This window comes from Falco punctatus, assembly GCF_963210335.1.
Source record: "Falco punctatus genome assembly, chromosome: 3".
Lineage (NCBI taxonomy): Eukaryota > Metazoa > Chordata > Aves > Falconiformes > Falconidae > Falco > Falco punctatus.
In genome coordinates, this window is record NC_137582.1 from 34,892,183 (window position 1) to 34,919,934 (window position 27,752).

The following is a 27,752-nucleotide window of genomic DNA, read 5'->3' on the forward strand; positions in this document are numbered from 1 at the left end:
TGTCACAATAATTTTATACTTCTGCTATAATACTGTACTTTTAGAATACTGTTTTAGTAAGTTTGCATTGCTTCTCGGTGATTTAGTCTTGCTACCTCATGTTTCAAGCCATATTGGTTTGAGAACATGCAAACTTTTGTTTCATATAGTACTTTTCCTTATGCTGTGAGAATTACTTCAACCTGATTCACATTTATAAGAATAGATGGGAGTAAGAATAAAATGTCACAGATAAATAAACAGAAAGAACACCTTGAAAAGCAGAGAAATGACAAATTTTGTCCCACCTGAATGATAATGCAAATGTTGTTTTACACCCTATTTCAAAGTAAAAAGCAGCGAGTCTTACCTCTCCTGCATATCTCACTCCATTCACAACATGCTCAGAGCCATGGTCATCAGATGAACCCCAGTGAAAGTGAAGCTGACGCAGCCTGTAGACTCCAGGAAGTGGCCCACCTCTCAGCACTGCAATTGATAATCTGCAACAGCATTAGACTCTAGTATCTTCTAATTCTTTTAAAAGAAATAGATATGCATTTAAAGTATTTATATACATATTTACTGTACAGATGCTCTACATTTTGAGTACTGAATACCTCTTGGAAATCTGCACTGAATTTAGTACCACCTCAGGCAATCATCTTCAGCTATATGCAAAGACACCCGGACAAGACTGAAAAATGTGATACAAGATCTATAGAAGAACTATACTTTTCTAAAGTATTATCTGGAGGCATAGTGGAATACATTAGGCTATCAAAAATGGCAGGAGATGTCTAAGCCCCTAATCAGAACAGTCAAGACTCTAGAATTATTCTTCTTGCCTTAAGGTAGACATTCAACAGATGGTGACCCAAATCACTCTCCGGACTCCATTGATTAAATGTGACTCCTCTGTTGACTAGAATGGGAGTTTTGAGACATAATCCACCTACTTTTAAAAGCCCACATAAGACACCTAAATTTGGATGTCTTAATCTTCCCCTGAATGCCATCTAATATCTACCTATATCAAAGCACAGAAAAATAGACACGATTAAGATCAACTGCTGAAGTGCTAGTTGATAAACAAATTCCCACAAAACACTACAAACTATGTTTCTTACTGCAGGCTATGACTTATTTGTTTTAAAAGCTATAAAATTACTTATGCTATGATGGCTGCTCCCTCTGGCTGTGGAAAAGGAGAAAGAAAACAGCAAATGACTCAGAAAAGCAATTGCTGAGAATGCAAGCTATTTTCCTGACGAATAGTGCAGCCTGTGATGCACAATACCTGTACTCTAAATAATCTTAACATTTTTACGTTCTGTGTTAAACGAAGGTGATGTATTTGAAAGGATCTCACAATAAAAAGGGAATAACTGCTTCACATTCATAAAATACTAATTAATATTAAGTTCTCATTCACTTTATTTGGAGATAGGAGTTACAGCGTTCCTATAAACTATTCAGCAGTTCTAAACAGGTCCTTATATACTACAGGAAAAATCCTTAAATCTGAAAAGGAACGAAATCTATTCTCATCTCAAGAAATGAAGTACTGAGAGTATTTTTTACTGAACATTAAGAGCAAGCTGTTATTTAAAAAAAATTCTTTTTACTTGTTCCCACAGACAGTCAGTACTGTGGTCAACGCAGACGCGGTAACAGTAGTAACTGGCAAGGCCATCAACTCTCCATTAAAATAGATCTGTAAGTCCAAATAATCCAGTTTAAGGTAAAAACGTGTCATTATTTCCACTGATGGGCCATCAGCAGACATTTTTGATTGGGCATTAGGTGCAGCCCTGTATCACCTTGTGCCAACACATTCCTGCTTTACTCATCTATACTATAAATAGACAGTAGCTTTTACTTAGCACACTTTAAGCAGACAGAATGATGCAAAGAATAAGATGCCTATAAACCAAAATATCCTGCAGGAAATTTCTTTTAATGCAGGTTTATTTCTTTTAATTTCAAATGTGTAATATAAAACACAGAAATACATGAAATTACAACACAAGTAAATGTAATATCCTTATGCTTTAAGAATAAAAGAGTTACAAGAATAAAGTTCTCCAGTATTTAAAACATAAAAAATCCCAAACTGTCTGCACTGCTCAAAGTTAGTAAAATAAATATTTTTTTTTTAAACATGTGGCTTGGAACTTAATTTCTAAAGGTATCTTTATCCTCTTGGGTTTTTGTTTTCAGAAAATACTAACACAAAGAAATACACACCCATATAACAGGAAAAGAATATGAAGTAAAATTTTATAAAAGAAACTATGGTATCTTAAAATTACTTTTTAGTGGTGTTAAAATACAGCTTTATTTTTATACATCTACATTTTTATATGTAACAATGAATCATTCTAACAACTTTTACACAGGAAATGTTCACCTTAAATGTCTGACTCTCCCAATTTTAAGGCTGTGATAGGTGTTTTCCTACCATGAAACACAAAATTATGCTTTTCTAGAAGGCCCCATGACTCACTCTGAGCTTCTATGACACTGCATGAAATGAAAAGCAAAAGCTTTAAAAAAGGAGCCTGCAGGCTCACTTCCTGATCTATGGGCAGCCAGCTTTTCTCTTAGTCCTCTGAAATACTGTGTAATCCTTTTCACATGGCTAGCTGAATGGCTGGACTTACTTCTGACTATTGGAAGTGTTGCTTCTGACTATTGGAAGTGTGGCATTTCTCTTCCTGTTTCTGCTCTACAGGAAGAGGATGGCCACAGCAGCCGTACTAAAATGCAACTCCCTCAAACATGCTGTCATTGAAGTAACATGGCTCAGCTGCTGGAATATACAAATCAGTCCCGGAAGGCAGGAAAAATTTATTTGCTCCTTTTTGGCGCCTTACTATTGCAAACTCTCATTCCACTGCTCAGTGACTGACTCTTTTTATATGGGTTTGCACATCACTCTCCACTAGTGCCTGACACCAGACATAAAAATGTCATGTCAGCCTGAAGTACTTGCTCAAATGCCGTGTGTCTCCCCACCCACACTGAAGAATGGTCTATCACAGAACAATCCTACATGGACACACACATGGGCATCATTTCCAGTAAAAAAGCTCACCTTTTATTCAACCCGTCATAAACTGAGCGGCATGAGACAAGAACTGGCTAATAAAAGAATACATTTTTTTCCACTCTCAGTGTAATCACTGAGGCAGATGTTTGGCCCCAGAGAGGGCAAGTGCTGCACAGAAGGATGTAACCAAGGAGAGAAAAAACTGTATCTGTCTGTTTACACAGCAAAATGAAGCTGTCAAACAGCTTGAGTGGAGATGGCTGCTCCACTCACTTTGCACACTTGCAGGGTGATTTTAACAACAGAAATGTTACAAGAAGGTTTTGAAGTAAGTGCATCCATTTGCTGAGAAGCTTAGGCAGAGGTCTGATTTTTAATCTGTGCTAATGTCAATTGTCACCTCTCCTCACTAAGGTAAAATTGGCAGAGTTATGCCTACACAAATGTCCTCCCTGTTTCCTGTGAAGGTATACCATGAAAGTGAGGTGGAAAAACACAAGGAGCACCAGACAGACTTACGAGGTGAGTTGTTTATAAACGTGAGAAGAAATAACTGTTCTTACAAGATTTACGATCCTCACATCCTGCCAAATCCACAAAATGAACTGGTGAACCACAGTGAAATTAAATTAGTAAGGTATTACTGCATGACAATTGAAAAAGACACATTACCTTTGTTATGCTGCTTTATAACAGAATCTAACGGTGCAGTATAAAACCCACAGCTTTTTAATGTCACTGCCACATTTTGCATGTTATTAAAAGGCCTCTGCTCAGAAGAGGTTCTCTGTACCAAAACAGTCTGGTTAACTGCAGGGATAAAATGAGTTTCCTGAAGGGTTTTGGAACTGAAATTTCAGTTCTCACTGAAATTTTCTTTAAGCAAGCACTGAATAGATAGCCAGAATTACTTTTGTTTGTATTTGAACTTTGTACTCTTACAGGGACAGACTGGGAAAGAGAAGTGTCTAACAGAAGTCTGTCAGGGTGCCACCCACTCTCAGCTGCACTGTAACACAACCTTTCCAGTTTTGTGCCTCTTGATCACAGCCCGTTCATGTGAGGTCCCAAATCATCTCTGTTTGTGATCTATGCTAGAGCTGAAAACTGAGAGACCACTGCGTAACTGTAGCCTCAGCATGTCCTTGAATGTTCAAGCATTTTTACCTCTAACAATGGAATTTCAAAGTTAACAGAAACTCATCTCCTAAATTCCCTGTATCCAGGCTCTGCAGTGCTCATGTTAATGCTCAGTACATTCACACAGACACTGTAAATGGTAGATGTGTTAAACACTGAAGGAAGAATTTAACTTTGCTGCTTTTTGTGGTATGCAGCATAGCCATCAAGTGGCATGTACCACAGCTACATAAGCGCTGGGATTTAGCTGTGCTATTCTTGTAATGGCTACTGGCTTGTTCCAGTGTAAATTCAGTACACAAAATGTTAAGTAACTTTTTGCCAGAATCAATGAAAACTTAAGACTTCACCCAGTTTTAATTAAAGTGACTGGGTTCTGTAGTCACTGTTTTAGAACCAGTCAACAAATAAATGTTTATTCACCAGAAGTTCATAATTAAAATCTCATTTGCAAAGACAGATGAGATTTCCCACAAAGTGGTACTCTAGGAACTGCTGTCCACAAGCACCAATGATGCTAAGAGATCAATATGCAACAAGCTCTCACTACTTACAGTAACTGGCTCTAATGGTTTGGGGTTTGGGGTTTGGGTTTTTTTTTGCATCATCCACTTCCAAAGGCACACATTCCTTTGAGAAGAAATCGAAAGATTCTGCAAGCAGCATCAAGGTAACCTTGTACAAAAGTGTGCCTGCACTGAGGTGTTGCAAGGCATTAAATGTCATCTATCAGAAAGAAAAAAAAAGGAGAAGTAGGAATCTGTTTGGCTGGTGAACCTCCATAGAAAGTGACAAGGAGGTAACAAAAACAAACTGTGAAGATGGAAGAAGGTATCCATTTGACGTAGCCTTAGTGTACCTCTCCTTAGTTGACGTGTCTGGGTTCCAGTACAAGCGTTATGTATCTTTACTGTTTTATTAAACTGAACACCTTGATCTAACTATCTAATGAAGGTATTACAAAGAAAGCCAAAAGGTTATTAATTGCAAGGAAGTCACAAGCTATGTAAGTCACACAGCATCATGACAATGGTCCCAGCAGTTAGGTGCTCTCAGGAAAGTTCCCTGGCACAAATATTTTTGGAATTTTAAAAGCAAATGGATTCTGCTAGTAGAAATAAGATTGCAGCCCTAATTCAAAACAAAACCAGTCACTGCTGGATCTAAAAGAGTATCTGAGTTGCCATTCAGACCAAAACACATAGCAGGGTTATGCTGCCAAAGTACCTAAGTTCTGGTATGGGTTTTATTTGGCACAGCCACCTAGGAGGTTTTAATTTCAGCTCTCATTTCTTTCCTGGATTTTGAGACTCCAGCCTCCACCTGCAATGGTTTTACAGTGTTTAAGGTCCTTCTTCCACATAGATATGGAAAGACAGGCTACTGAGTCCACAACAATCCATTAACTTGTAGGAACAGGCAGCAGCGGCATGACACACCTCCTACAGCAAGTATCTGTCATCAAAGCCTTCAATTGTATAGCAGATTCTTAAAGTCAACCAGACTTTATAAATAACTGGAGATAAATTCTCCAATTCCTTCCACTAGACTAATTCCAAAGATAACAGTAATAAGGTCTCTTTCAACATAACACACGAATTACATTGGAGCACTCTTCCCAGGAGCTTCTCTCTAACCATTTCAGTGTAAGAAACTGTCCCAATGGCAAATAGTCAAAGTATTCCAGGCAGAGAAGACACAATGGAGGTAAAACTTAGAGATATCTGAACTAATTTGGTTTACCACTCACCTTTGCAATTTATTCAGCAATTTATATCATCTACCACTAAAGAAAATCTAGATAGCACTACAGATAGAGCATGACCACTCTAACTGAAAAAGTCAGGAAAATAAAAGGAAGCCCTCAGTTTTCTGATTATCTCAGAAATAATTAAGGTAGATAAGACAGAGTGATAAACAGGAAGACAGACAGATAGAATGTCTTTGTTCCAAAGGAATAAAAGCTTAATTCCTTTATGATTGCTATTATATATGTACATATATATGTATTATGCAGCTCATGGTACTTTTACAAAAAAATAAGTCACTGTACATATCCTAAAAACCTTAAAACATGCTCAAGTCAGAAGGATTATGCACAGTGGAATCTGTCCTGCAATTAGCATTATATTAGAGAAGGAACACCACCCACAGACTCTGCAGGCAATGGTATAACAAAGGAGACATAACAATAAACACTGAATGATTCTTGCCTTCAAAGAGTTGAGAAATACACCTACTTTTTTCCAGTGAGTCACTTTTTATTTCTGAGATCAGAACACAACAGTTAGTGAGCAGTTCATCTGAAAAAAATTTTCAGAACACTCCAAAACTTTCTGCTTTTTGTGGCCAGTGTTGCATCCATGCTGTAGATTGCTCTGCCTGGATACTCCCTCCTGTGCAAAATCTGAGTAATTATAACAATTATTACTTTGACATTTATGCAGAAGATGCAACCATTGATGTATCTGATTCTGTTCCAACAAATACGAGAGATGGTAAAAAATGATAAGCAATTACCACCAAAAAAATGGTCATGGAAGTCTTCTCATATGCCACAGCTACATCTCTTTACTGATTGATGTGTTGTGTTATCTGACACTAGTAACATTATTATTCAAATAACATCAAAGATTCCCACTTTGCTAGAAAATTAATCAAACTCTTGACTGCATAGTCATTTATGAGTTTTGATAGTATATTAGCTAGTCCAGCTTCCATACATTTTGATCCTCGGTTTTCACGAAACACAAGTCATTCATTAAAAATCCATTAAATTAAATCCATGCCCATAAATATTTAAGATCAATCAACCTATTAGTAAAATTCCTCCTAGTAATTATAGCTGTCAATCCCAGTGATATTGTAAATTGGAACTTTTAATGCAGTTAAGAAATAAGTCTGTACACTGGAAGACAGATTTTTCAATATTTTACTGAAACCAGTATTTCTTTCTCTTACCAACCCATGTACTATAAATAATAACAAAATTCTGATGACCTTGGTACAAGAATAGAGTGAGGTATGCATTTGGTTATTCCTTTTTATCACAGTACTAATGCAATTTCATACATATTTCAGTAATGATTTTTCCTTTGAAATATGGCCAACAGTATTAACATGAAACGTCAGTGGTTCTGCCAACATAAACTAAATATTTCTAGCACCTGTTAAAGAGAACAGACATATCTCTTCAAAATACGTAACAAACAACCTCTTAAAAGCTATGCATTATATATGCAGCACATTGTGTGTTGTCATAACTACGAGTGGATAAAATATTTTGGACATTAAAGCTTAAACACTGGAGTTTCTCAGCCCTATAATCCTCATTAAGACAAAATCTCATGAATGCCAAAGGGAGTTTTAACTGATTAAATACCGTGACTTTGTGGCAACATCTGGTTCATTACTTCATTTATCAGTAATTACATGGGTACAGTTTTCAAATATTGTAACTTCAGCCACATACACAATTAAAGACATTCTGCTGGGCCTCTCAAATAGTGTGAATGGAATTCAGTCCTCATAGATAAAACCTAAAACCTGGACTCTTTTTTTCCTGGACAGCAACTCAACTGCAATGGCTTTCCCAAGCTCAGAAATTTACCTTACACCTTAACTCATCCTGCATCAAGCTTCTTTGCAGCTCTCTCCACTCCCTAGGATTTTTTACCTATGAACTTTAAAAGTAGGCCCAGGCCTTTTCCAGCAGTTGAGCAGGGCACTGGAGTCACGGATACTGGTACATCACACACAGGCAGTACACAAAAACCTTCCGACAGACGTGAACATTCAGAGCACACACTGTCTTCCAAGCAACTTGAGGAACAGTCATTGATGTATAATGACAGCTTGAGATTAAAACAAAACTAACCTGATCTATCGAATGAATCATCAAATACAACTCTGCAGGTTTTCCCATTATTGAGGATGGTCTTAGCTGCACCAGGATCATAACTAGCAAACCATGGTAGTAGGGAGCGATCATAATGCACGTCTTTGTTATTGATTTCAATAGGTGACTGATGGCGTCCTTTGGCAATTGGGTAATTTTTGTGCCACTGCTCTGGTCCTAGGAAAAAATACAGAGAAACATCATGAAAACCCTCTCCAGCCAAGTATGAATTATAGTTCTGTTACAATGAATGCAAGCTTGGCTTTGCTTAGTTACAGAACATCAATTAAATGTATTAATAAGCAGGTTACTAATCACCTGGTTGTTAGTCATGCTCTGTCAAGAGTTTCACTGTATAAAAGCTATTCGATTATTCTAGCTGGAATACTGGATATTGCAAGTCATTCAACTGAACCTGAACTCTCATAGCAACCTCTAGACTTTACTTATTAGAAGACTGACAATACACCAAGAAAGGAAACCAGAGGTGTACGCTCCCAAATCCAGCCGTGGCTAGAAATAGGATGAGATATACCCAAGTGATTCAAATGTGGCACCATGTACCCATCTGGAGAGAGAAAAGGCCACCGATACCTGAAGAAGACAGGAATTTGAAATGTGGAACGATTATCTGCATGGTTTTATCAAGAACTTCACGTGGAAAAAAGCTGACCAAGGGAGGCCGCGCGCAGCCCACCGGGATTCCCATCCCTGCATGTGGGAAGGACAGTGGCTGCACCGCTGACCGGCACCGCTCTTCCTGCACCAAGGCCAGCCTCAGGCTGGCTTGTAGAGCTGTGTCAAATTTTGAATTCTATTAACAGTAGGCAAACTGACGTTACTTAACCTAGAGACATCTGCCACGGCCTCTCCTCTCACCAGCCTCGCCTCCTGTGCACTGCGAGCCACCACCTAGGGGCCGCGCTGCCGCACAGGCCCCGGCCCGCCTGCAGCCCGTGTCCCCCCCGGCCGGGCCCAGCCCGGGGGCCTCCCGCCGTGCCTGGAGTCTGCCCTGACCCGCAGCCGCGGAGCAGCCGGGCCGGGCGGCGGCCCCGCGCCCCCGCTCACCGTTGTCGCTGTCGTAGCCCCACGGATAGTAGTTGGGGTTGATCATGGTGTGGCTGCCCCCCGCGCCGCGCCTCTGCCTCTCCCGACGGCTCTGGCAGGACGGTGGCCTCGTCTCACGGAAGCTTTTTATAGACTCCCGCCAACTCCGTGCCCTTCCCCGGCGGCGGGCCGGGAGGGACAGCAGGGCCCCGGCCGCCGGGGGCGGGGAGAGCCGCGCTGCCTCGCACCGCCCTGCCTCGCACCGCCCGGCCGCCGCCCCGCCGCTCCCGCCGGGCAGCCGGGCGCCCCCGGCCCGGCCCGGCCCGCCGCCCCCCGCCCGCTGCGGCCGCCGCGGCTCCTCAGGGCTGCCGCGGGGGACGGGGGCTGCGGGGGTCCCGCAGGGTGCGGGGTGCAGCGGGTGATCCCGGCGTGGGGGGCCCGGCACGGCTGCCCAGCGGCCCGGGAGCTGCGGGGAAGGGAGCCCAGCCGGGCGGGCGCTGGGAAGGCCTGGTGAGGGGAAGGGGCTGCTGCCGCCTGCCCCGGCGCCCAACAAGCTGGAATACAGAAAAGCGCGAGTGTCCAGAGCTAGGTACAGGCAAGGTACCGAGTTTGTCAGGTTCAGCTAACGTCCACATAACGCAGACAGACATGCCAAGCTTAGCCTGGCTGGTTTCTGAAATCAAATTTACGTGTTACTGGCAGGCGGGATGGGCTTTTTGTGGCTGGTTGCAGAAAGCCTGTTGGCCATCAAGACCGCATCAGTTAGGAGAGGCTGGGTCCCTCCTGCGGAGACAGCGTTGGGATGTGTTTCCCACTGGATGTGCAGCATAACCCTGATGGGGAGGTCAGCTGGGGATGAGGGTATAAGTCCAGCAGCTTCTGTGTGCAAATGGCTATCACAGGTTCACACCCTTCCCCATGAAATTCCCACATACACGCCTGGGTTCCAGCTCTGCTCCCTGCTGCGCTGTCTCCCACTGCCTTCATAAACAGCTTCCTGCGAAAATTCCGTAGCATTAATTGCCCCTGGCCTTTAAAAAGGTGCTGCTTCCTACTGCAAGGATTCTTGGAAACTGCAAATCATTAAACTACCCAAAAATCCAGTTCCTGCCAGCTCCAGATAAAATCTTTATTATCAAATTAAGCACAGGATCAGTTTGCTTTGCTTCTAATTCTCGTCATTTAGCAGGGTGTTATGCATCAAATGGCACTTAGAATTGTAAGCCTACTTGTTAGTGTGATGTGTTCTTTGTGCGACGCCCATGTGACATAGACGCCTAAAAAATATTTGTTATTCGCACACATAGGAAATTACCAGATGAGTTAGAGAAGACAGAGGTTAGTACCGGTGGCATAAAACAGGTGAGGGACTCACTAGGCAGAAGACAGGATGATGGACTGAAAGGTGAATTATTGTGATTTAAAATTTGGTAGACTTTCTATCTCAGAAGAAGTGAGATGATTTTATTTGATAGTAGTAAGTGGGGACAACAGTACAAGTTGGTTAAAGCAAAATGCAAGTGGTGCAGTTGGAAGCATGGGGTTGTCATACAGAAAAGTTTGGTACCCCTGAACGTTGTGTAAACCACAGTGGGTGAAGTTTAGTAGCAGAAAGTGCAACGCAGGGGTCTGTGAATCGTGGTCTTGGCTGATAATGTTTTTTCTGCTCTGAAGTGGCAGTGAAAGAGAAGGAGGAAGAGTGGGATTCGTTGGTGATAAAATGTCAATAAGTATTACCAGGCAGGAACGGCTCACAAATAAACAGGCACAAACCAGGGGCATGTCACTGGTGCTGGAGAGACCCTGGTATGACCTCCTCTGAAACAGGTCTCTCATCCTCATAAATCTGAATTAGGATGAATTGGAACAGGTGCAGGGGAGACAAGGGAACTAAAGAGCCTCTTTTACAAGAGGAGACTATAAAAGCTTAGTGTGCTTTGCATAGCGAACAAATGGTAACAGGGGAAATGACAGCTGTCTGTATATATGCATCATCAGAGAGGTAAACACCAAGGAATGAGAAGAGTTAGTTATTGAAGCTAATGAGCAATGTTAGCCAAGGAACAATTACATATTCCCGTGCCATGAAAAAATTGAGGCAAGATAACAGATAAAGGTTTGGAACCTCCCAAGGTATTTCAGTAACTGTGCAATATTAAAAGTGGAGACGTGAACAAGGTATACAGGAGCTATGTTTTTATGCCCTACAGAGCACCTACTATTGCCCACCTCTTTCTCAATTTTCACTTCTATTTCCCAACATATTCTCACTGCTGTGACCCACAGACAAATCTCCAAATCCAGAGCATCTCTCAGTGACTCAGTACACTTGCCAGACTTGCAGATGGACCTACATTGCAAACATGACCATAGCCTACCTGTAGTAGCCCGAGACCATGCACCTCTATTTCCAGTCCAACATTTGCTCAGATGGAACCCAGCTCTCTTTACTTTTTCCAGTTTCTCAGTTTATTTTCATAAATTTGCTCCTGAAAACCAAATTTTTGTTAAATCAGGGAAGCAATAATGAAAAAATGTCTCTGGGAAGAGGAGAGGAAAAGAAATAAGAAATGGAGTTTTGGTGCTGCCTCTGCTCATGTATTGATGATGATTAGTTGGTCTCACCTGCCACATAGAAAGCCTCCCACATTCTCCCCAATTTTCCAATATGTGCCCTGCACCCACCAGAAGAACTTCGTTGTCCAGCCAGAAGAAGGATGGCAAGAAGACAAAGCCCTAGTCAATCTAATCTGATCTAATCTAATCTAATCTGATCTGATCTGATATAATCTTTTAAATTCATTCTGCTTTAATCAGGGGCTGTTCTAGATGAGCTCCTTCCAGAATGCTTTTTAAAAAATATTTTATGACTATATCACAGAATCATTAAAACTCCCCCAATCAAATCTGAAGGCCTATCACAACTTCACATCCACATCAGGACAGGAATCATACCAGTGTCATATAAACTACAAGGCAGGTAGTTTATACGCCTGGTTGGACACAAACCAGTTTTGTGCATAAAGACATCACTTATGTATGCCAAATCCTGGAAGACTCCCACAAGGAGGAGAGGCATCATTACCAACAAGATCTGCCATGGAAGGTGTAGGGAAACTAGCAAACATCACAGGTAGGCAAAAACAGGGATTAGAGTATTTTGAAAGAATATATGAACTAAGCTGAAGCCCAGCATGGAGTTTTAACACACTGCCTTAGCTACCACAGTTTTTTCAGTATCAGTACTAATTCATTTAAAGCTAGTCTTCTTCAACACTCTTTCCCACTATCTGTAATTGCACTCAGAGAAATGATTAATGCTTTTCACTGATATTTACTTACCCACATCTTGAAAGGAATATTTTAATTATAAGGGTAACAGTAAAGAAAGAAAGAAAGAGGGGGGAAAGCCCAGCCCCACCTGCAATAGTTGTTTACTTCCATTGTTTTAGAGCAATTAGCAATTTCTAAGGACAAGTTATAGCCTCACCCAGTTTTCTTAATAAATAGTCATATGTAATATAAAACACTGTATCTTTTACACCTACTAAAATGGACAAATTTGAGGTTGTGCTTTACTGCCCGAGTAGGAAGACTTAGTAGATACAGAACTTTCTGTCCTGAGCTCTAAGACGCACATTGTATTTTTCCAGTCACTGTTTGTTCTGAACTCCTTGGTATTTAGACAGCCTAAAAGGGACTGTGGGAGGAAGGAAGAAGTAATCTAAGAAGAAGTTTTAACTGTAAACACCTTAACTTAGACCTTTAAATCAAGTAAATTACTTCTGAGGGGAGGGGTGGGAGTGGGGGTGGGGAAAGATGTCCTATGTGTATCAGCTTTCACTGAGCTCTCTTTCTGTGGGATTTGAGGGTCATCAAGAGTACCAAATGAGACAGGAGACTTCCTCCTGTCTTCTTCCTCTCTGAATCTCTTCCTCTTTTCAGACAGTGTTCTTACCCCTTTGCTCTGGATTTCCCTGCTTTCCCCCAGCCTGACACTGTGTCAGTGCCTCTCTGCAGGTGAAATACTTAACGAGCTTCCTTCTCAGAAAAGCAGGATCTCTTAAAAAAACTGGCCTTACTAGCAGGTGATCTGCTCTTCCAGTAAAAGAATGACTTTAAAGGTCTGCTGGGCTTTTCATTATCTAACATGGCCTAAGTTCCCTGCACGTTATAGAGAAGTATTTTAAGTTTATACACAGATGGCATAGAAGACAACAGTCAAAATTAAATTTGGCCTAAAGTAGAGGCTGAAGTGAAAAAGCTTTCACAGAGCAAAGTGCTATTCACCATTGGACAAAAACATATCCCAGTCTGCCACAGACCACAATATACTCAGCTATATTTCCAACTCAGAGGCTGCTGGATTCAATGAAGTACACTTTCAGGCGATATGTCAATAAACGCTGTTGAAGTACTGGATAATATATTTTAGGTTATTGAAGTAAAATAAGCACATATATTGTACATATAAACATGTTTTCTATGTGATCTCTAGGGCACTTGAACAAATCTTCTCCCCAAAATACTGATATTTCAATGAGCAAAATGCTCAGATATTTGCCTTCCCTGTGAAATTCTGATTAGTCTTTCAGGGTTTTTATTCCTATACCACAGATTTTCTCTACATATATTGCTAAGACTAACATTACATTTTAAAGAGGATGGTTTTAATTTGACAACAAAAGATAATACCTTTGGATCCCAGCGAGGCTTTTTGTTTTTTTTTGAAAATGTGTATTTTCTGCACATATGTTTATAGATTGTATTAGGTCATAGAGTTATTATTGTTGGTATTTGCTCTTTATATAACAGTAGCAGTCAAAGGACCTATCTTGCTAGATATTGTATAAACATCTAATAAAGCTTTCTTCAGAGGCCTGTGAGACAGATGAGAAGCAGGTAGGCAGTCAGGAGCACTGAGAGTAGCTCATAATTACAAAGCAGAATAATGAGACAGTTAGAAATAGGATTCCAGGATTCCTGGTGATTCATCCCATGCAAAACATCACTAGAACCTTGACTCCCAAAAAGTTTTTTTGTCCTTGTTTCTCAATGAGATACAGACATTTATTTCAGGGCAGACCACAGGTCACAATTTGGTGATCCTGTCTGTGTGTTGTAACTAATTAAATCTACTGCTGCTGCAGATAATGGTAAAGTCAGATTTACAAATTTACGACAGACTTGGTCACTAATTTAAAATTGATTTTAAGAAAAACAGTCAGGTTCAGAGATGAAAAGCAGTCAAGAAGTGAGGTTAAAATTCACCAGACAACATCTATCCATTTAAAAAGTAAACAGGCAAATTCAACACACAGGATCGTATAAACTTTCTAGTTTATAGCTATCTATCTATCTATAAACTATCTAGATAGCTATTACAATGTTACTGTAAGTATTACCCAGACAACATATACGTGCTGAAATATAGGTCTCCATTCAAGAGTGGAGCAATCTGCTCATGTGTGCTCTGGCATTGAGGCTTAGAACAGTAAGAATTTGACCTCATCTCTTCATAAAGGCAAAATCTGAACATCTGCCGTGAGATTGCCACAATTTGGTGGCTCCTCTCCACTAATGTAGAGTTTATATTTATATTTAGTTTACATTGACCTTAAACTGTACATCTAAAGTGAAAATGGCTAGTCAAATGTTAAACAGGTGATTAAGTATCAAGTTTACCAGGATAATTTTCTAAAACTTACACAAACAACTTATTCTCAATCCTTGGTATTAACTGATTAACCTACCTTTTTAGAAGAACTGAAATATATCAAAACTTAAATAGTTCTGCAGTACATCTAGTGAGAGACAAAGTCCTATGACAGAAAGTGCAGCATGAATCCACATTCCTTAGGTGTCATGGAGATATGCTCAACAAAAGTATCTTCTGTGTCAGTAAACTAAAAACTCTGAGCAACATGGTGGGAGGGTAGATATGCAATTGTGAGGATACATCAGCCAAAACCTTGATGCTGCTGATGGTGGTGGGGACAAAGATACAAAACTGATTTCCAGAAATAGATAAGAGGTTGTTTGCTCATGTTTTGTAACTCACTTCCAGAGAGTGGAGGAGGTTGGTATTTCTAGCAATCCTGACATAACAAATCCTCCCAAATTACTTTATTTAGGCTTTGCTCAAGAGACCAGGAATTAGTGCAAGATCCTTGACTATCAGACTATCACACCTAATATTGTTTCCATCCCTCATGATTATTCACTTCTTAAAGATGCATAAGACAAAAGATTATTAACACAAGAGTATGTAGTCTCATTTTGAACAAGTACAATAATTCCCATTCAAAGAGGCAAAGGCACATAGTTGGCCAAGAGATTTAGATTGGGCAGTTATATTCACTTCTCATACATATATTTGGACTTCATACTTCAGCTAGATATTTTTCCACATAATACTAATCACCATCAAAACTAGGGCTTTGTCAGAAGGGATGAAGAAACTACTTGAAGCTTATTCTGAATTTAGGTACAGGACATGCACAGAAAATGTTTTAATAAAAGGCTATGTACATTCAAAATCATAAAAATCCCATAAAAATCAGCATATTTCTCTGTAGCATACTTTATATCCATTCTTGGATTTAGACATATGCATTTCCAAAACTCATCAAATCAGAATGTATAAATTTGCTTTCATTATAAATATAAAGGTGTATTTAATCTTCTGAGTTATTCACATATTTCACAGAAATCTCAGCAACTAAGATGCTTTCATCTCCAACTACAGAAATTTTCCATATTGACATTTTATTTAGAACATGAGAAAGAAGCTATCAAGCTATGGCACTAGCCAGACACACAGCGGGTCAAATTACAGAGCTAGCAAAAAGACTTTTAATGTATAACCACAGACATTAATGTAAATGCCAGCCTCCTTTCACAAAAAAAAGAGTAAAGCTTGAGAGATTTCTGTGGTACTGTAAGGTCTGGGAAGAATGAGTTCCTGCTGCATTAGGTTGTTACAGGATTCTCATTCAAAGAATCTTACTCCTTGCATGTTTTATTTTCAGAACTAAGTGAAGAAAGAAATACAAAGATTGAGAAAGTCCACTATTAAAGCAGAAAAAGGCCTTCTTCCGTTATGAAGAAGATCATTAGCAATTCCAAGATCAGGTTTATCTTTCTTCACATGCTGCCGCTTACATAGTATACCCTGATCCCACTTTTGGCTTATTCATATAAACACTGATATATACTGCGTGTTTAATTCAAACATTTTTTTCCCAGGCATTAATTCTTTCCTTTTCTCTTTGCCTCTTCCTCCTCATACCTACACTGTTTGTATGAGGGCAAACACGGCAATGGAAAATCATTGCTCTCAAGAGCTGAGCCTTTGCCAAAAGGCTATGCTTACCAAGGCCATGCTTACTTCTCTAGAGCTGTATCTATATTTGTAATACTGAATTGCTTCTGCAAGAGACTGAGAATGCCAACTCACCCATTTACATCTGTTTTACCCCCCAAATAACCTTTGAATATAGTATGTACAAAAAGGAATACAGAGCAGAAGGAACAGGTAAGAGATCTATGGGAAAATTATCCAACCTATTTGTGGTTCCCAAATTGCAAGCAATGAGACTATGGCAGGTGTTTCACACCGTCTTCAGAGATTGTATCCAGAGCCTTTAAGTGTGAATTTGGTGGTAAGTGTAGATAACAGCTTAAGCAGAGAGAATTTGAGAGCTGAAGGTCCTCTGGATATTTTATGGACCACCAGAAGACAGCAGTGAAGTCATACTTCAGAAGAACGGCTAACAGCTGCTTCTAAAGAAAGCTGGCAAAGTTATCTATTATTTTTCTTGAAGAAAGAAAGATGCTCAAATACTTCAGTTGTTTGACCTTTATTGAATATAACACACACACACACACACAACTTGAAAATCAGCTGGTGACATCCAGAAAAGTAATTGGCTTAAGAAATATTAAATAGACAATATTTTCCCATTTGTCATTTCATTATTGCAACTGAACGTAGTAGTGTATTGATGATTAAATGTAGATAGAAATGATACCATAAGGATTTCATATTTTATCTTCAAAAATAATAAAAGATATTGCTGCTGACAATGTCATGATCTTTTAAAGGAGTGAATGAAGCACTGCTTTTCAAAAAGATTTAGTCAGAAAGTGTCATTTCAGCCTCATATCTATACATGACAAACATCCAAAGGGGATAATATCTTAGTATCATTAGCTACCAGGAAAGCCCTCTTACTGAACTGCTGGTCAGCTACAGTGTTACAGGTCTTTGTCCACTAGGCATGTTATTTAGTAAATCAGAAAAATACATGTATGCACTAGAATAAAAATATGAGGGAAATGTCGTGGTGACAAAAGGGAGGCATTTTAGTACATGCTTATATACATAAGCTTGCCTAAAACTAGCCTAGAAAGATCCAACTTCAGAACTGCAGCATATTTCAAAAATGTGTTGGGATTAGCATCACATAAGCCAGTTGGCTAAGCATTATGACATCATCTTGATGACATTTCTTTCTCTGTTTGCTTGGAAGTAATGCGATAACTGTGGAATGGGTAGCACCACAGCATTCTAGCAGCTTAAATACCTCTGCAGTTTTCTGCAGATCAAATAAACAGCCAGCTGGTCACACCAGTTAATACCGTACTGCCCAGCTATAAACATTGTTTTCCCTATTCATCTTCCCACTTAGGCATATTTACTGATAAATCACTGAGTGATTTATTGGCTGAGCAGGAAAAAAGAAGAGGGAGATAAAAGGAAGAAGAGAGATATGAAGTCTCTATTCTGTGGCAGGGAGAATAGCCTGGGCAAGGGACATATGGAGCCCTTGCTGGAAGGAGAATGGGAGCCGAGTATGGGAAAAGGGTAACAGAGACTGATATAGATGCCTGGGGCAAGCAGAAAAGAGAAAGAGAACTGAATAGGAAGGGGCAGCAGTGAAGAAAAAGGTGAAAAAAGATTTGTGGCACAAGAATTATTTGCATGATAGAAAATAGGCTGGTTGCTGGGAGTCTGTAAAACAGAAAGGAGAAAAGGAAGGCAGCTTACAATGCCTGTGAATGGGGAGGTGAAAAGAGCCAATGGCAAGGTCAATAAATATGTCCAGTAAGAGCAGTAATACATTGGTACAATCCTCCAGTATACATAGAGCCCCCATCCTTGAAATTTTGTACGCATATGACCAAAAAGAAAGAGGTAAATTAAAGAGATTATGCTAATTTAAATGAAATTGAGATAGCAACTTATTTAGATACTATGAACAAGATTTAGTCCAGTAGAGTATCCATTACTCTGCTGGACTGAAATTTAATTTGTTTGATTTGCTAGCAAAACTTTAATGACCTGAGCAGTGGCACAAAACACACCCTCAGCAAGTTTAAGGACGCAATCACAAGCTGCGATCCAGAGGAACCCAGACAGAAGCCTCATGCAAGTATGACAAAGGCAGTGCCAAGAAAGTCCTGCATCTGGGGAGGAACAGCCTCCCTGCACCAGGACTGGCCAGTGGCTGGCTGGCTGGCCGGCACCTTTGTGCAAAAGGACATGGAGATCCTGGTGGACAACAAATGGAGCATGAGCCAGTGGTCTGCCCTTGCTGTGGTACACGCTGAACTGCATTAACGAAAGCAGGCCGATGTGAGTGGCAATTTCCCTGTCTTCAACACTCGTGCAACTGGTTCTGGAGTCCAGTTATGAGCCTGCTAGTACAAGAAAAACATTGAATAAATGTGAGTACAGTGGAGGGCTGGGAAGACAGTTAGTGGCCTGCAGGACTCGACAGGCAAAAAGCTGAGTGTGTTGCGTTTATTCAGTCACTACAGCAGGCTAAGATATGCCTGCTTTAATTCTGTTTCACTTTAGTGCCTGACTGCAGAACAACTGCACCATATTACGGAACAGTTTTAGAATTATTGTTTTGTGCCTAGTACAAATATTAGTATAACATACCATCTACTTTAATTAGGAATTTGTGGAAAATAATACAACAAAAAAAGCTGCAGAACACACCATATTGTTTTGCAGCTGATTGTGCATAGCACGCCTGGCAGTGTGCAAAAGACATTCACACAGTGCTTTTCATTGAGCATGCCATAGTTGGTGCGACATGTCACAGCCAAGAAGCCAGTTTGTCATATGCCTTCCACTTCACTGAAATTCGTGCCAGACTATGGAAAACATGGTAGGCATGAATGGAAACCTATTAACAGCCAGATCTTTGTCTGCCAAAATAAAAACCACCCTACTGAGTTAAATTATGTTACTATTATGACACAATTCCTGTTTTTTCCCACAGTTTCTGTTGTCAAAGTACAGGATCTGATACTTACAGACTACAAGTATATAGCTCTATAAAATACCTTTCTGCCAGGATTTATTCTATCTTTATTGCTACTCATCTGCAAAATCCCACAGCTGCTATGGCATACTCTGCTCCACCACTTATGTTATTTAAAAGTCCACGTGAACAAAAATTCGTACTGAAACAAGAAAAAATACCAGTTTAGTTAGCATCATTAATTTTGTCACATTCTTAGGTAAGGATTTTTAATATGTGGATGAACTAGGAAAGAAAACCCAAGTAAACACATCTGGGTGAATGTTAAAAATGTGTTGGCAGTCTTGGTTGGAACGCTGGGTAAACACTTGCTGTATTTCAGCATATGTTCCCATCTACCCACTTTGCAATGCAATGCAGCTACAACACATAATTGTGAGCTCATTTGGATACTTTCTGAATGCCATCCAGCCGTTTCTGTTGACTGCATTGTTTTGCCTGCTACCTTTCAATTCCTTTCAAAGCCCTGGAAAATATTTGCTTCTGTATGTGCATGCACACACACCACCCATGCTTAGTTGTCAAAGAGAACAGGTTTGCTTCATTGAATATACATAAGCTGAACAACCAAAAGATGCTGAAGAAGTGTATTACTAGGTGGGCAGAAGGCTGCATTAGGTTTGGGATAATGGCTTGTATAACTACAGTAGTGGTGATGGTAATGCAAGATAAACGAGAAACATGCATTTCTGTAGAAAGATCTCATCTGCAAAAGTCTACCTGATGCTCACGAGATGGGTCAGCCAGACTGCTGCTTAGTGCAGGGAGCTCATGAAGTACTCCAACAAGTTTGGCAACACTTTTGTAGACTGCTTGTACAAAAAAGTCCAAGTCCACATTTGCTCTGCCAGTACCGTTTGCAGCCTGCAGTGACTATCTCCGGTGCAAAGAAAAGCATGATTTTCTAGACCAGACATAGGTAAGACAGAAAGCATCAAAGACTGATGATGGAAGGGCCCCCAAAAATCCTGCCAAATTTAAAAAAAAAAAAAAAAAGAGAGAGAAAAGTTATGAGAGCAAACTCTAGAACACAGCCTGTTACTGGAAACAACCCTGGCACAAGTTAAGCGGTAAGATAGAAAGCCATTGAGACAGACTGCTAAAACACTCTAGATCTTATCAAGGACATGTAGATAGAGAAGCATGAGGGGGAACCATGCCCACAGCGAAGCCTGATGCTGGATACATAACACTGAGCCATAGATTATTTTGGAAACAAGGGAGAGACCCTTTTGGGCTGTGGCCAGTGTAATTGTGTGTATGGAGTTGGATTTAGTGTCCATTATGGTGAGGGCCATGCCATTTCCTTCCCCAGGTGCAACCCAGGGCATATTCCAAATGGAGTTGTGTAGCATTGTTTGTATGCTTTAACTAAGTGTCCATATAGTGACAGCAAAAAATAGGATCAGGTCATAAATTCCAACAAACACTAACAACGCAGATGGATTATTCAGAGATTCCCAGTGCCAAGGAGTAGATGGGAAAGCTTTCCGCAGGTAATGCTGCCTTGTGCCCTATCCATCTGGGCCGTTTGGTGAAACTCCATATCCCCATTAAAGATTATGTGAATGTTCTCACATATTACTTCCACCAGTTCCAACTAGGGAAGCTTGACATTTTTTGTGCATCAGACAGACCCGCAGTGAGTCAGAAGCTGAGGCAAGGAGATATTCAACAGCTTGCCTTCTTCTGACGCGTTATAACCATGCATTGCTATCATGTTTATTTAGCAGTTGTGAATTTTTTCTCTATGCATGCATAAATGGAATTCATTTACTTATTTTCCTGCCACATAAGGTATTCTTGAGTTCCCTTGCTGACATGGAAATACATGCACTTACTTCCATGATGTCTATCCAGGCAACAAGTTTTAAGGGATGTTTTCTATTCAACAGCTCAGTCACAGTAAATATTGCCAAATGAAGAGGCTACTTACTTGAATAGGTGCATTATGAACTGGACCTTACAATTTTGTAATATGAAGATAAAAATGCAAATATAAAGAAATGGACCCACTGTTTAACTTAAAGTTTTATGGTCCTACATGTAGTATTACCTAGATGCTACTGCAAAGCTGTTCCGGGCAAATCTTTTCTGAATCATGTGACTTCATTTCCTGATTAAAGACATTTCAATACGACAAGAAAGATATAATAATAATAATAAAGAAGAGCTCAAATGTAGTGTTGCTTTTTGTTCAGCATTTAGAGAATTACAGAGCAAGTGAATACCAGTATTTAAAAATGGCTAAGCCGTCAGTCAGGTCCTGTGACAAGTGAACACCATGCTTCTAGCACGGGTGGCAAAGAGTAACTAGGTCAGCTGAGCTTGGCAAAGTAGCATGAGCAGCAGATTTTGTCAGGTTTCTGAAAATAACTATTGACTGGCAATGTTCACTTTTACTGAATTTAACTAATACAATTTTAATTATTTTAAACTGTTAAATATTAACTATTAAAAGTTCAAGTTGATCGGAATATGTGCAACTCAGGTCATATCCCTGGGTAAAAGGTCACAAGCAAGAAGTTGCTTTTATAAAGAACAGCCAGGCAGGATTCTCTGCATTAGGCTTTTGCTCCCCATCACCTCTAAGAGAACAAGTAGATACCTGTATAGACAGCAAATATTATGATTTTTTGTTTTTAAGGCTACATATAGGAACTCTGGTTGGGAACTTTCGAAATATTTTATGGTACTTCTTAGGGTGGCATTGAAATAGGCTGATGATGGACATCAATATAAGAACATAACTATATCCCTGTTAATTAATACTCTACTGTATTCTTTTAAATCTAAGTGCTTCCACAGTTACTACCTTAAAGGCAGAAGACATGTTCCATATCCTCAACTTTATTTAGATTACACTGACTCCATGCCTTTTTCAGAATTTTTCATTGGTGGCAATTATAGTAAAGTGTTCTAAGTCATTAGGCTTGGAAAATATTGTTTCTAAACTTGCATCCCCTACCTTTCCCAACACAGACAATGAAATCAGTGTTTCAATTATAGGTCTTACATACTGTTGGGCAACAAATCATCTTTCATCTCTTTATTCAAGGGTCAGTAGCATTTGTTTGGCTGTAAATTTAGGTATGCTGCAGACACTGATGCCATCCATTGCTCAATGATATCTTAAGAAGAAAAATTATTTCTTGATTATACTCTTTCTCCAAAGAGATTTATTACACAGACAATGCACAACACTGTGAGAGCTCTTAAATTAGGGCTTAATGGCTGGCAACCTCCAGTGTTAAGACAAAAAAAAATATCACTGTTCTCTGAAAGAAGCAAACTTTAATGGAAATGTCTTAGTTTGTTAGTTCAGTGAAGAAATTACCATAACCGTGAAGGATGATTGAGACATCATGTGCAGAGAGAAAAGGGGGGTGTAGACTGAAAGAGCTAGTCAGGCAGGCTATCACTAGTGTGCAGGGCGATGTGTCCTGCAGTCCTGGTCTTGTAATTACTCAAATCAGCAAGCAATTTGGTGCATATCAGTGGGAGATTTTAATCTGTAGCTCCTCTTACCTTATGATAGGATTCCTTGGAACTGTAATAATGGAATTAGCTGGACTTTTCTCAGATTACAGAACCAAAAGCACTTATATATGTAGATTTTGCATGAATAAACATGCAGGCAAAATATGAAAGCTTTATAGATTGAAATGGGTACCAGTCTATTACTATCAATATTTATTTATTTAAACACAGGCCCTTATAGCTCAATAATAACTTGGATAAACGGCGTTTGTTTCAATGCTTATTTAGTTACTCTTGCTGGACTAGACGAACCTGCACCGTGTAGGAGCTCGGGCTTCGTGTTAGCTGCAAGTGATGTCAGGAGAGTGACTGCTGAGGAACTGGCTTCACCGTGTGGGCTGTGGAAAAGGAACATTACAAGTCCAGCAAGAAGACGTGTCCTTCCATTTTCAGTAAGGATGTTTGCATTTTTTTCCCATTTCCATTTCATTTCCCATGAATAGTGGGAATGTCAGTAAAAAAAAAAAAATACTGGGAGGAATTGGAAGAATTAAAAATCTTAATACAATAAAGCTTTATTATCACCATCATACAGGCCTGAGACAACTACCCCATGGTCTTTCTGGTCTAGCCCAGTGAGGAAGCTGGTCTAACTCCAGGAAGGACTTTTGAGTTTTTCAAAAGTTTTCTGACAGATCTTCTGTGAAATATTAGTAACAGTAAAAGAGTGACAGTGTGCTACTCAAATTCACCAAAGGCATATTTTTTCCTAACACCTACTACAGGTTCTGCTTACTGATGGCATGACAGAATTGCAAAAGCACGTGTTAATGTAAACCTCTGGCTTGGATAATTAGCCCAGTAAGTGAGACCTCCTCTAAGAATTCCCATACAGCTAACATTCTGTGTAAGCGCTTCTGCTTGTGTGAAGTGCGAAGTGCAACCACTTCTGCATATCAGATGGTCTTATCACTTCCAACCTTCCTGTTGGATTTTCTCCTAGAAAGGCAGGATGCCATCTTCAGGAGATCTTGTTAAATAGTGTTCATAATGGAAGTGTTGCAATTTATTATGCCAATCTTTTCAGTATTCTGAAGCAGAGACAACTCCTTCACCTGGATGGAGTTTGCTCTACTGTCCTACTTAATTTACCATCTCAGTTAATGATAGTTTTCATTCTCACATATATATATTCCTATCAGTCCTTGTTCATCTGCAGTCATGTTCTTCAGTCATCCTTATTGAAAGTGAGGCATTCATTTATATCATGGACTTAGATTATATTTGCCTCATCCTGATTGCATAGGAGTTGCATTTCTTTCTTCTCTATCTTCCTTTTTCATGGCCGATTTTCCATCCACTATGTATTTTTTTCAAAAGTAAAAGTTGACATGACTTCTCTGACAAAGTTCACTGTACTTAAATGATCTCTGACATCAGAGATACAATTTTCTTGGCTAATGATTTGCCTTTCAATTTCTTACTGTCATTTACTCCCAACAGCCTTTTTGGTCATTATTCATCATCAAGCAACATGTGGTTTGCAGTATAAGTTTCTTAGATTTTAGAAATTTTTGCTTTAAAAAACATTAAGTTCTTTACTTGTGCAAAGCATTTGACACTGTCCCTCACAAACATGCTTGTGTCTAAACTGGAGACACGGATTTGATGGATGGACCATTTGGTGGATAAGGAATTGGCTGGATGGTTGCACTCAAAGAGTTGCATTCAACAGCTCAATGTCCAAGTGGGGACCAGTAACGAGTGGAGTTCCTCAGGGGTCTCTAGTGGGACCAGCACTGTTTAACATCTCTGTCAGTGACATGTACAGTGGGATTGAGTGCACCCTTAGCAAGTTTGCCAATGACACCAAGCTGTGTGGTGTGGCTGACACGCTGGACGGAAGGGATGCCATCCAGAGGAAACTTGAAAAAGCTTGAGATGTGGGCCCATGACAACCTTGTGAAGTTCAATAAGGCCAAGCGCAAGGTGCTGCACATGAGTTGGGGCAATCTCAAGCATAAGTACAGGCTGGGCAGAGAATGGATTGGGAACCATCCTGAGGAGAAGGACTTGGGGGTGTTGGTGGATGAGAAGCTCAACGTGACCGGGCAATGTGTGCTTGCAGGCCAGAAAGTCAACTGTATCCTGGGCTGCATCAAAAGAAGCATGACCAGCAGGTCGAGGGAGGTGATTCTCCACTCTGCTCTGCTTTCTTGAGACCCCACCTGGAGTACTGTGTCCAGCTCTGGGGTCCCCAGCACAAGAAAGAGATGAACCTATTGAAGCAAGTCCAGAGGAGGCCACAAAGATGATCAGAGGGCTGGAGCACCTCTCCTATGAAGACAAGCTGAGAGAGTTGGGGTTGTTTAGCCTGGAAGAGAGAAGGTTGTGGGGAGACCTTCCAGTACCTAAAGGGGGCCTACAAGAAAGCTGGAGATGGACTTTTTACAAGGGCGTGTAGTGACAGAACAAAGGTTAGTGGCTTTAAACTGAAAGAGGGTAGGTTTAGATTAGATTAGTAAAGAAATTATTTACTGTGAGGGTGGTGAGACACTGGCACAGGTTGCCCAGAGGAGTTATGGGTGCCCCATCCCTGGAAGTGTTCCTGGTCAGGCTGGATGGGGCTTTGAGCAACCTGGTTTAGTGCAAGGTGTCCCTGCCCATGGCAGGGGGGTTGGAACTAGATGATATTTGAGGTCCCTTCCTACACAAACCATTCTATGATTCTATGATTCTGTAAGTTTTCCTCATTTAAGTGCATGGACTTTTTCAGTTCAGTTAACTTGCGTTTACATGAATAGTGAATACTTGCCTATTTTGAAATTTAAAACTTCGAAGATGCAATTTTATCTGTTCTTTTACTTTGAATGGAAGCAACTTGCAATAATCAACACAAGGACAAGCACACTTACTCACTGAAATCCAAACTGTAATTGTATAGCACATAATCTGCTGTTGGATTCATTATTAACTGATAAAGAAATCTGGCATTTGTTACATACAGGATTAAGTGGATTCTACACATTCTTGCAAGTATTTTGCTGTACAGTCCAAATATAGAAAGTTAACAATTTCTGTAATAACAATACTCTGTTGGTGTTCATTTTCCTAGTAATATCATAAGGTTTCCATCTGTACTGAAATCTGTTTCTGTGTTTTAGTTAACACAAAACTTTACAGCCTTTCTGTCTCTCCCTCACAAATAACCCTGAACTGGTCCATTTCATTTTACTGCACATTTTTGCAAATCAACATGTACAGCAGCCCTAAACTGAAAAGAAGATACTTTTATAAATAAAGTCTTGAGGAAAAGGTGAGTCTGATTTGATCTGTCACTCATCATTAGCTGTACCCGTTGTGTTTTGGTTTTGTTGGTTGTTGGCTGTTTTGGGGTTTTTTTTGGGGGGGCGCGGGGGGAGGGAATGTTATAATATGTTTTCTTAAAGTTTTGGATTTGGAATTAAAATAATTCCTGAATGCATGCTTTGTGCTGCAATATTGACAAAGGTAAATGCCAGAATTCATCGAGATGAAAGGCAGATAGATGAAGTGGAACATACACTGTATAGCTGCTTCCTTTGCTGAGGCATGGGACAACATGCCTCAGGAAGTAGGTATTGTATTATTTTACTAAACTCACTGACAATATGAACATTCTTTAACTCTGATTACTCAGCAAATAAAACACCAGCAAGCAAATTCAGGAGAGTCTTTCTTTGAGATCCAGTAAAAATAATGTTTTCTTTTAATTTTGTAGTAGAAATGCATAACCATAGCTGGTTGTATACCAAGGGTCATACCAGGAATTCACAGTTCAGTTATGAATTTACATCCAACTGAAACATGGCCACAGCTGGTGGGAAACTTGTTTCAGTTAATAAAAAAAACTTTGGAACTGTAGGAATAAGCTCTTAGTTTTCTATTAATTGCTTTTGTGAGATGTGGGAAGCTGGGAGAGACTCAGTGTCTGTCAAAGCCTAATGGGTGGTAATTCAACTTCAATCATTTGCCTGCCCTGCTGAAACTAATAGATATATACACATTAGTAAAAAATTTAGTGCACCACAGATTAGGGTAATTTTTACTTTTTTGACAATTCATCAGTGCCCAGAGGCTTTTTTCTCTCTTTATGATAGGTGAGGCAGCAGGATTACAGTCCACATAACATATTTTCTCATTACCAAGGTAATTAATACTAAGGTACACTATTCATCAAATAGAGAAAGGCAATGGAACAAAACCTATGTACACTTCATTCTTTAAGAGAAAAACAGAAGCGTAAAGCATATTTGCAATGAGGTTGATGCTTTTATGTAATTTAGCGGACAAAATGGAATCAGAGCAAACGCATGAGGGAATTCTATAAATGTCACACTGTATATTCCTTTGTGTGAACATACAAAGCACGTGTTTGCTGTTGGAACCAAAACTACTATGTCAGTAGTTGATAAACTTCTGCCTATTCTGCCTTTCAAAAGCAGTGGAGGAAACATGCAAATAAAGGAAAATGCACTCAGTATCCGATTTTGTGGGCAATTCAGGTATTATTCCACTTTAACAAGTTTAATTTATGTGCTTAGAAAGTATGTATTAATCAGAAAATTTCAGAATGATGTGTTCACTTTAACAAGTTTAATTATGTGCTTAGAAAGTATTATTAATCAGAAAATTTCAGAATGTGTTCACTTTAACAAGTTTAATTATGTGCTTAGAAAGCATGTATTAATCAGAAAATTTCAGAATGATGTAACATTTCAGTTAAATGATCCATGTGCTTCTTGCAAGAAACCAAAATTCATATCCAGGTTAG

General features: G+C 39.8%; 1 protein-coding gene across 2 annotated transcripts in view; it reads right to left on the minus strand.

The window, feature by feature from the left end:
- Nucleotides 1-27,612, minus strand: part of LOC308061626 (carbonic anhydrase 3-like) — a 74,005-nt gene extending 46,393 nt beyond the window's left edge. For both annotated transcript variants that reach the window (XR_013927300.1, XM_080381907.1), the window contains exons 1-3: nt 9,141-27,612; nt 8,052-8,249; nt 350-468 (exon numbers count right to left, since the gene is read on the minus strand). Coding sequence is in view for 1 of the 2 variants with exons in the window: in XM_080381907.1 (XP_080238033.1) it covers nt 350-468; nt 8,052-8,249; nt 9,141-9,186 (363 nt within the window). In the remaining variant the exon portion in view is untranslated. The remainder of the gene's footprint in view (nt 1-349; nt 469-8,051; nt 8,250-9,140) is intronic.
- Between the last annotated feature and the right edge of the window lie 140 nt (nt 27,613-27,752).